The sequence below is a fragment of the Xenopus tropicalis genome, chromosome 6 (genome assembly GCF_000004195.4).
Source record: "Xenopus tropicalis strain Nigerian chromosome 6, UCB_Xtro_10.0, whole genome shotgun sequence".
Lineage (NCBI taxonomy): Eukaryota > Metazoa > Chordata > Amphibia > Anura > Pipidae > Xenopus > Xenopus tropicalis.
In genome coordinates this window covers 4,526,459-4,537,083 of record NC_030682.2, presented here as the reverse complement: position 1 = coordinate 4,537,083, position 10,625 = coordinate 4,526,459, and the positions used below count along the sequence as shown (strand labels likewise).

At 51.7% G+C, this 10,625-nt stretch overlaps 1 protein-coding gene and 1 pseudogene across 4 annotated transcripts; both read right to left on the bottom strand.

The window, feature by feature from the left end:
- Positions 1–10,625, bottom strand: part of LOC101734654 — a 151,358-nt pseudogene that overhangs the window by 114,980 nt on the left and 25,753 nt on the right.
- Positions 4,551–9,255, bottom strand: LOC101734939 (gastrula zinc finger protein XlCGF26.1-like). 4 transcript variants are annotated; one of them, XM_031904246.1, is made up of 4 exons: positions 9,135–9,255; positions 8,493–8,606; positions 8,296–8,409; positions 4,551–6,216 (listed from the first exon to the last, which is right to left on the bottom strand). In XM_031904246.1, the coding sequence occupies exons 2-4, from the start codon at positions 8,593–8,595 to the stop codon at positions 4,721–4,723; spliced, it is 1,713 nt and encodes a 570-aa protein (XP_031760106.1). In that variant the 5' UTR covers positions 8,596–8,606; positions 9,135–9,255; the 3' UTR covers positions 4,551–4,720. The 4 variants fall into 4 exon arrangements, with proteins under 4 accessions (XP_031760106.1, XP_031760107.1, XP_031760108.1 ...); XM_031904247.1 differs by having other exon boundaries at positions 4,551–6,192; XM_031904248.1 differs by lacking the exon at positions 8,296–8,409 and having other exon boundaries at positions 4,551–6,192.

Below are 10,625 nucleotides of genomic sequence, written 5' to 3'. Positions count from 1 at the left end.
CCCCTGCAGCGGGATTAACCCCCAGTCCCACAGCCGCCCCCTCTCTATCAGCCCCTGCAGCGGGATTAACCCCCAGTCCCACAGCCGCCCCTCTCTATCAGCCCCTACAGCGGGATTAACCCCCAGTCCCACAGCCGCCCCTCTCTATCAGCCCCTGCAGCGGGATTAACCCCCAGTCCCACAGCCGCCCCTCCTATCAGCCCCTGCAGCGGGATTAACCCCCAGTCCCACAGCCGCCCCTCTCTATCAGCCCCTGCAGCGGGATTAACCCCCAGTCCCACAGCCGCCCCTCTCTATCAGCCCCTGCAGCGGGATTAACCCCCAGTCCCACAGCCGCCCCTCTCTATCAGCCCCTGCAGCGGGATTAACCCCTAGTCCCACAGCCGCCCCTCTCTATCAGCCCCTGCAGCGGGATTAACCCCCAGTCCCACAGCCGCCCCTCTCTATCAGCCCCTGCAGCGGGATTAACCCCCAGTCCCACAGCCGCCCCTCTCTATCGGCCCCTGCAGCGGGATTAACCCCCAGTCCCACAGCCGCCCCTCTCTATCAGCCCCTGCAGCGGGATTAACCCCCAGTCCCACAGACAGTGCAGGGAGGAGGAGGAGGAGGAGGAGGGAGAGGGGAAATCACTTACCCAGCAGCCCAGGGACACAGAGGTTGCAGGAAAGGTTCAGCCTTTCTCTCTATCCGGTCAGAGTACAGGGAAAAGCACTGAGACCAGTGATCCCGCCCCCTGGGTTGAGGAAGCTCCTCCCTTTAGCCAATGAGCAGCTCTGCCCAGAGATCAATGAGAAGCTCTCTTCCTGTTACAGAGACGGTGCCATATTGTTGGTGGGCAGATGCTAATAAGGGGGGTGTGTGGGCACCAGATTAGGCAGAAATCTGGTTTAAAGGGAAAGCTTTAGCAAAGATAAGTTACAAATATACAAATAAGGTTAAAGGAGCCGTATGTACCAGTGCATTACTATATAGTAGAGCTGTGTTATTGCTGCTCTACTATAAACTTCCCCCAAACCCCACTAGTCCCACCCACCTGTGCCTCATATTATATATATATGGTGGGAGTTCCAGTTCAACGCTGCCTCTGCACACTCTGTCTGATCTTCTCACACAAATGGCTGCTTTTTACTTTATCTAAACTACAATGGTTTCCCCATAGCGCCACTTATTATCATTTTATGTTCTCCCCTGTAGCTCCTCCCCCAGCGCTAAGACAATTGTCACTTCTGGACACGCCCACTGCTATCCATTGTGCCAGTAGCTGCTTCTCCTGCTCTCTCCCCTTGGCTCTGATGTGGGCCTGTGTTTCTCTGGGGGTCTCCCCCTGTCACCCCACAATGGCGCAACCCACACCGCTATTCTAACAAGAAAATCAAAACTGCCCAATCGAGATCTGCCCAATTTACCGCCAGATTTCAGTCAGGTTGGCCCGTCGGGGGGGCCCATACACAGGACCCGGGGGGGAGCCAGACCGCAGGGGTCTGCACCGGGCCCTTCCAAAGACCTTTGTTTTGCAGGGGGGCCCCCGGCGCTGAGTGTATGGCCACCTTTACTTACCGTAGGTCTTTTACCCTTGTTTGGGTTACCATAGCAACTCCAGGCTCTTTTTGGCACCATTTTCTGCACTGGGGGTGGGTTTGTTCTGTTCACATTCTGCTTAGTTATTTTCCTGAGGAAGATAAACACAGATGTGCGGGAAATGTTGGCATTTTTGTCTCTTTATTTTGTGTTTATTTGTCAGTTGTGGTGTTGTGAGGCGAGTGTTCCCCCATGTCTGTATATAAATGTGTGTATATATATATATAAGCAGTATCGCACTCACAGACTTTTCATAACCTGACAGACCGCGGGCGCTAGAGGCGGAGCTTGGGGTTCTCAGTTTCCCCATTGGCTCTGACTGTATCGGTTACTGCGCTGCACGGTTCTGTTTCTCTGGCAAATATTATGTATTGTGTGGGGGCGGGACCAGCGCAGACCTGACCCACAGGCGCCTCTTTGCAAATGTCCCACATTCTAGTTTTTCTAGTGACAAAACAGGTGACACGTTTAGCACTGGTTTTTGTGTTCATTATGCAAATGTTCCCTGTCACATGTTGGTGTCACGTGACCTTTCCCTCCAAAACACGGGTATCAGACACGGGGTGTTTTGTGTTTGTATTGTTTATTGTTGTAGCCAAAACGCCACACACCCTACTCCCCTGTATACGTGGGTGCCGGCTGCATTGTCTGTGAGTTATATATATATATATACTGTATATAATAATAACCGTAAGGGGCAGCGCCTCGGTACTGATCATTTTAGTAAATATGAAGAAGCAGTAACTCACTCACAGGAGTGTCACTAAGGGTGGGAGGCGGAGCAAGACTGGCGATAAAAGGAGGATAGATGCTGCTGCAGATGGAGCAGGGCCGGAGAGGTGGGAGGGGCAGAGGCAGCAATAGGGAGAGATGGAGGATGGGAGTGGGAGGGTCAGAGGGAGTGAGGCTAGGGGTAGATGGAGGATGGGAGTGGCAAATGGAGGATGAGGGTGGGAGGGTCAGAGGGAGTGAGGCTAGGGGTAGATGGAGGATGGGAGTGGCAAATGGAGGATGAGGGTGGGAGGGGCAGAGGGAGTAAGACTAGTGGTAGATGGAGGATGGGAGTGGCAAATGGAGGATGAGGGTGGGAGGGGCAGAGGGAGTAAGACTGGGGTAGATGGAGGATGGGAGTGGCAAATGGAGGATGAGGGTGGGAGGGGCAGAGGGAGTAAGACTGGGGTAGATGGAGGATGGGAGTGGCAAATGGAGGATGAGGGTGGGAGGGGCAGAGGGAGTAAGACTAGGGGTAGATGGAGGATGGGAGTGGCAAATGGAGGATGAGGGTGGGAGGGGCAGAGGGAGTGAGGCTAGGGGTAGATGGAGGATGGGAGTGGCAAATGGTGGATGACCGGAGAGGGGCAGAGGGAGTGAGGCTAGGGGTAGATTGAGGATGGGAGGGGCAGAGGGAGTAAGACTAGGGGTAGATGGAGGATGGGAGTGGCAAATGGAGGATGAGGGTGGGAGGGGCAGAGGGAGTAAGACTGGGGTAGATGGAGGATGGGAGTGGCAAATGGAGGATGAGGGTGGGAGGGGCAGAGGGAGTAAGACTGGGGTAGATGGAGGATGAGAGTGGCAAATGGAGGATGAGGGTGGGAGGGGCAGAGGGAGTAAGACTAGGGTAGATGGAGGATGGGAGTGGCAAATGGAGGATGAGGGTGGGAGGGGCAGAGGGAGTGAGGCTAGGGGTAGATGGAGGATGGGAGTGGCAAATGGTGGATGACCGGAGAGGGGCAGAGGGAGTGAGGCTAGGGGTAGATTGAGGATGGGAGGGGCAGAGGGAGTAAGACTAGGGGTAGATGGAGGATGGGAGTGGCAAATGGAGGATGAGGGTGGGAGGGGCAGAGGGAGTAAGACTAGGGGTAGATGGAGGATGGGAGTGGCAAATGGAGGATGAGGGTGGGAGGGGCAGAGGGAGTGAGGCTAGGGGTAGATTGAGGATGGGAGGGGCAGAGGGAGTGAGGCTAGGGGTAGATGGAGGATGGGAGTGGCAGAGGGAGTAAGACTAGGGGTAGATGGAGGATGGGAGTGGCAAATGGAGGATGAGGGTGGGAGGGGCAGAGGGAGTGAGGCTAGGGGTAGATTGAGGATGGAGGGGCAGAGGGAGTGAGGCTAGGGGTAGATGGAGGATGGGAGTGGCAGAGGGAGTAAGACTAGGGGTAGATGGAGGATGGGAGTGGCAAATGGAGGATGAGGGTGGGAGGGGCAGAGGGAGTGAGGCTAGGGGTAGATGGAGGATGGGAGTGGCAAATGGAGGATGAGGGTGGGAGGGGCAGAGGGAGTGAGGCTAGGGGTAGATGGAGGATGGGAGTGGCAAATGGAGGATGAGGGTGGGAGGGGCAGAGGGAGTGAGGCTAGGGGTAGATGGAGGATGACTTGAGGAGAGGGACAGAGGGAGTGAGACGAAGAGGGAGCGAGACAATAAATCAAGGATGAGAGACAAACCAGACAGGAACAGAAGGTGGGAGAGAAAGCTGAACTAAAAGGGAAGGAAAGGGGGAGCGAGGCTGGAGGGGCGAGTGCGCCCCTTGAAGTAAGGATGTGGGGGAAGTCAGGTGGGAGAGTGCAGCATTCCCTAGGGAATCGACCAAACTGTAGATTATATATATACACACACACATAATGCCTTGCTGGGAATGCGCCCATGCCCCCTAGTGGTAGGTATGAGAATAGCACCCACACAGGAGCATTAAGCCGGCCACATACAGTCAGATTTTAGTCTTCTTCCGACGAACATTCAGATATCGCTCGTACGTTTAAATGAAACAATCTGAAATGATAAAGCTCTAGGAATAACAAATGGGAGGGAATGAAAATCATTCAATTCATCATTTGAGGTTCCGGACGATTTTATCAGAGTGTGTATGGCCGCCTTTAGGAGCCAATCTGATCCCAACTGGGAGATAAGGATTAAATTGGCACAGGGTCAGGCACAATAAGATGGCCGCCTACACACAATTATTACAACTAAAGAAAATACATTTATTGGTTTGAGAATAACATTTTTAATTGTAGAATAAATTATTTGCTATGTATACCGGGTAATGTAGTGTTAAATCTACACCGTCAGAATCACAACAGAATCCCCCCACAGAGTCCCACACCAGTGCCGGGCCCTAGGCAACCTGGCCGTGCACAGGTAATATCACTTCCTGGTGTGAATTTGTTTGTGCCTGCGCAGGTTGCTCTTTGCAGAAAAGCATTTCCCACATTCCATGCAGATGAAGGGTTTCTCCCCGGTGTGAATCCTTTGGTGGTTCGTAAGGTTATTCTTATCAGTAAAGCTCCTCCCACATACTGTGCAGATGAATGGTTTCTCCCCAGTGTGAATTCTTTGGTGATTATGAAGGGTGCCCTTTACAGAAAAACATTTCCCACATTCTGTGCACTGGAATGGTTTCTCCCCTGTGTGAACTTTTTTGTGAACACGAAGGGCCCCCCTTTCAGTAAAACATTTCCCACACTCTGTACAGGTGAATGGTTTCTCTCCAGTGTGAATTCTTTTGTGATTTTTAAGGTTGTTCTTATCAGTGAAACCTCTCCCACATTCCGTACAAGTAAATGGTTTCTCCCCAGTGTGACTAGTCTGATGAATATGAAGGGTGCTCTTTTTAGTAAAGCTCCTCCCACATTCTGTACAGGTGAACGGTTTCTCTCCCGTGTGACTTTTTTTATGTTTTTCAAGGTTGTGTTTCAAATTAAAACTTCTCCCGCATTCTATGCAACTGAACGGTTTCTCTCCGGTGTGAATTCTTTCGTGTTTCCGAAGGCTATTCTTTTCCGTGAAACTTTTCCCGCATTCCGTACAGGTAAAAGGTTTCACACCAATGTGACTCATTTGGTGCCTTTCAAGACTGCCCTTACAAGCCAAGCTTTTTCCACATTCGGAACAGGTGAATGGTTTCTCCCCTGTGTGAATATTCTGGTGATTCTGAAGGTTGATTTTTTGAGAGAATGCTTTACCACAGTCTGCACATGTATATGGTTTCTCCCCTGTGTGAATTCTAATGTGTTTAATCAAACTAGTGGGGAAAGAAAAACATTTCCCACATTCTGTACAGGTGAATGGTTTCTCCCCTGTGTGAATTCTCTGGTGTACAAGTAGGTTGCACTTTTCATTAAAACTTTTCCCACATTCTCCACAGGTGAATGGTTTCTCCCCTGTATGAATTCTCCGGTGGACAAGAAAGATGCGCATTTCAGTGAAACTTTTCCCACATTCTGTACAGGTGATAATGTTCTCCCCTGTGTGAATTCTCTGGTGCGCTTGAAGGTTGCCCTTTGTAGTAAAGCTTTTTCCGCATTCTGTGCAGGGGAATGGTTTCTTCAGAGTGTGAATTTGGATATGTGTCAAAAGTTGGGAATGGGTAGAAAAACTTTCTAGACATTCCGTGCACATGAATGGTTCCGCCCCAGGGGGAATAATCTCATATGTCCCACAGAGGTGGGTGAGAAGGTGACTATTCCCAGAGAAGGTTTCCCCACACTTATAGCAGATAAAACCTGATCCATCAGAGCTTGTTAAGCAATCGCCATCTCTTGTGCCGGACTCCGAGTCAGTCTCTGGTTTGGGCAGTTCAGCAGAGTCTAAATTGGGTTCCGCCTTCATGTACCCCCCTAATAACAACAAACAGGAGAGAGCTGAGCGGGAATAGATACCATCTGTAACTGTTACAGTATCAGAACAATTAATACTGACTCATTATCTCAGATTGGACTGGCCCACAGCGATACCAGGAAAACTCCCAGTGGGACCAGGAGTCAAGTGGGACCAGGAGTCAGTGGGACCAGGAGTCAGTGGGACCAGGAGTCAGTGGGCAGAGGAGTCAGTGGGCCCAGGAGTCAGTGGGCCCAGGAGTCAGTGGGACCAGGAGTCAAGTGGGACCAGGAGTCAAGTGGGACCAGGAGTCAAGTGGGACCAGGAGTCAAGTGGGACCAGGAGTCAAGTGGGACCAGGAGTCAAATGGGACCAGGAGTCAAGTGGGACCAGGAGTCAGTGGCAACAGGAGTCAGTGGGAACAGGAGTCAGTGGGAACAGGAGTCAGTGGGAACAGGAGTCAGTGGACCCAGGAGTCAGTGGGACCAGGAGTCAGTGGGACCAGGAGTCAAGTGGGCCCAGGAGTCAAGTGGGACCAGGAGTCAGTGGGGACAGGAGTCAGTGAGAACAGGAGTCAGTGAGGACAGGAGTCAGTGGGGACAGGAGTCAGTGGGCCCAGGAGTCAGTGGGCCCAGGAGTCAGTGGGCCCAGGAGTCAGTGGGACCAGGAGTCAAGTGGGCCCAGGAGTCAAGTGGGCCCAGGAGTCAAGTGGGCCCAGGAGTCAAGTGGGAACAGGAGTCAGTGGGAACAGGAGTCAGTGGGCCCAGGAGTCAGTGGGAACAGGAGTCAGTGGGACCAGGAGTCAGTGGGCACAGGAGTCAGTGGGCCCAGGAGTCAAGTGGGAACAGGAGTCAGTGGGAACAGGAGTCAGTGGGCCCAGGAGTCAGTGGGCCCAGGAGTCAAGTGGGAACAGGAGTCAGTGGGAACAGGAGTCAGTGGGCCCAGGAGTCAGTGGGAACAGGAGTCAGTGGGACCAGGAGTCAGTGGGCACAGGAGCCAGTGGGCACAGGAGCCAGTGGGCACAGGAGCCAGTGGGCCCAGGAGCCAGTGGGCCCAGGAGTCAGTGGGAACAGGAGTCAGTGGGCCCAGGAGCCAGTGGGCCCAGGAGCCAGTGGGCCCAGGAGTCAGTGGGAACAGGAGTCAGTGGGAACAGGAGTCAGTGGGCACAGGAGTCAGTGGGCACAGGAGCCAGTGGGCACAGGAGCCAGTGGGCCCAGGAGTCAGTGGGACCTCCTGCCTTTAATTATTTGGCCTAAATTATGGTCATTCCCTATTTCTCTATGGGAACAAAGAGACGAATCATAAAGAAGATTAGATTATAGAATGTAAAGATAAAAGACTAGGAAAATATAGAGGTTGAGTGGGGAGTGGATGAAAAATAGTTTGAAAAATATTTATTACTTCCTGTTCTTCATGAACCTTTTCTCTCTGTTACTATAAAGGGTAAGTCTACATACAGTAATATTTCTCGACACATGCGCATCAGCCCTGCTAGCATCCCCCCCCAGGGTAGGTAAACCACAATCTTCCCCAGTAATAGAGGTCCGACTCTCTGTTCTTGGGCTGCTCTCTCGCCCATGGTCAGGGGGTGGAGCTTGGACCCGTTGGAGGGTTTCACACTGCACTGATCTCACAGGGAAAACTGATGGAGGACGAGCTCTTGGATAAGTATTGGGGGTGAACGTGGGGGGGGGGACTGATTCAGTTTTAAAAATTCAGCAGACCCCATTGAACCTGGAGGACAGGGGTGCCCCACCCCCACTGGTACCTACCTTACACTGCTGCCCAATGGGGTCCTATCTGGCGGCACTGAATCATCATCACATGTATTTACCGTGAATCCATTTTGGGAGTTTGGGGGCGGTGTTTTTCCTGCCTAAGGGGAGGAGCCTTCTTTTTATATCTAAGTGCTGCCTTGGGATGTGCGGGAAAATAAAGTTTCACAATTTATATTGTTTGGCTTTTTACAATATACTTAGAAATTTGCTCATTCCCTATGTCAAATGTTGGGGAGACATTGCTGTGGTACCTATGGGGGAACTCACACTGATACCTGCCCCCCTGGCACCAGCAGGGGTATAATTGGTATCAGTGCTGATGTTACTCACTCCCTGGCTACTTACCCCCATCAGTAAGTGGCGCTGCTGAGCTTTCCATTGGGTTCTGATGGTCTTCAGGGTCCGGTTCTTCCTCCTTTATCTTTATCTGTAATATTTCTGATTCAGCCAATGGGGAAGCTGCCAGTAAGGGAGAGACAGGGCCGTGTAACTGCCATGTATATATGTTGGTATTATTTAAAAAAATGTAAAACGTTACTCACCGGCCCCAGGAACGGGATCCATTTCCCTCTTTATTGTGGGCAGAGGCTCCTCAGTGTCCGGCTCTTCATTCTCCCATTTCCCCTCTAACCTCCTTGGTTCCATCTCTGGAGAACCTGACAGCAAGGAACAGAAACCCACCATATAAAGCTGCCTGTGGGGCTGCGCTTGGGCCCCCCCTCTGATATTAGTGCAATAAATACATGTTGTACAGGGAGGGGTTTATCCAATCAGTAAACTGCCCCTCTCTATCAGCCCCTGCAGCGGGATTAACCCCCAGTCCCACAGCCGCCCCTCTCTATCAGCCCCTGCAGCGGGATTAACCCCCAGTCCCACAGCCGCCCCTCTCTATCAGCCCCTGCAGCGGGATTAACCCCCAGTCCCACAGCCGCCCCTCTCTATCGGCCCCTGCAGCGGGATTAACCCCCAGTCCCACAGCCGCCCCTCTCTATCAGCCCCTGCAGCGGGATTAACCCCCAGTCCCACAGCCGCCCCTCTCTATCAGCCCCTGCAGCGGGATTAACCCCCAGTCCCACAGCCGCCCCTCTCTATCAGCCCCTGCAGTGGGATTAACCCCCAGTCCCACAGACAGTGCAGGGAGGAGGAGGAGGAGGAGGAGGAGGAGGAGAGGGAAAATCACTTACCCAGCAGCCCAGGGACACAGAATAAGGCAGTTACAGGAAGGGTTCAGCCTTTCCCTCTATCCGGTCTGGGTACAGAGAGAAGCACAAAGATCTCTCACCCCTCCCACTGGGAAGGCAGCTCCGCCCTTTAGCCAATGAGCTCAGTTCAGTTCAGCCCATACACCAATAAAAAGGGCTTTTCCTGTTTAGAGTTGCTGCTGCTGCAGAGAGGCCGCCATATTTAAAGTGGGCAATATCTAGTCAGGATTTCAGCATTTCTACCAATGTGATTACTTCAGAAAATAATTCAGAGCTTCCAACCCCCTATTTCTTTGGAAGTTTCCCAATTTCAGTGGCTCTCTCCCACTCGCCCAGCCCCCTGAACAGCATTCTCCACATTTTTCCTAAGTCTCACAAAGTCCTAAGGTGAATTCCGGGTATCAGGAAAAAAATATCAGGATTTCCCCTGGGAACCGCGGCTGTTAGGGAGCTATCAAACCCGGGAGATGGTTCCCTGGGGATCATTGTGACTGGAAGTGACGTTTGTGTCACCGGGAAATTCACTGGGATTGGGAGACAGGGGGGGGGGGGGGGGGGGAATTGGGAGACTCCCAAAAGGGACAGGTTGGAACTGGGGGTAGGCAGTGCCTGGGGTATTATACATGGAATTGGCGCTGTATTTATCTGCTGTGGGTTCTGGGGTATTATACATGGAATTGGCACTGTATTTATCTGCTGTGGGTTCTGGGGTATTATACAGGGAATTGGCACTGTATTTATCTGCTGTGGGTTCTGGGGTATTATACATGGAATTGGCACTGTATTTATCTGCTGTGGGTTCTGGGGTATTATACATGGAATTGGCACTGTATTTATCTGCTGTGGGTTCTGGGGTATTATACAGGGAATTGGCACTGTATTTATCTGCTGTGGGTTCTGGGGTATTATACAGGGAATTGGCACTGTATTTATCCCGCTGTGGGTTCTGGGGTATTATACATGGAATTGGCACTGTATTTATCCTGCTGTGGGTTCTGGGGTATTATACATGGAATTGGCACTGTATTTATCTGCTGTGGGTTCTGGGGTATTATACAGGGAATTGGCACTGTATTTATCTGCTGTGGGTTCTGGGGTATTATACATGGAATTGGCACTGATTTATCTGCTGTGGGTTCTGGGGTATTATACAGGGAATTGGCACTGTATTTATCTGCTGTGGGTTCTGGGGTATTATACATGGAATGGCCCTGTATTTATCTGCTGTGGGTTCTGGGGTATTATACATGAATTGGCACTGTATTTATCCCGCTGTGGGTTCTGGGTATTATACATGGAATTGGCCACTGTATTTATCCTGCTGTGGGTTCTGGGTATTATACATGGGAATTGGCGCTGTATTTATCCCGCTGTGGGTTCTGGGTATTATACATGGAAATTGGCACTGTATTTATCTGCTGTGGGTTCTGGGGTATTATACATGGAATTGGCACTGTATTTATCCTGCTGTGG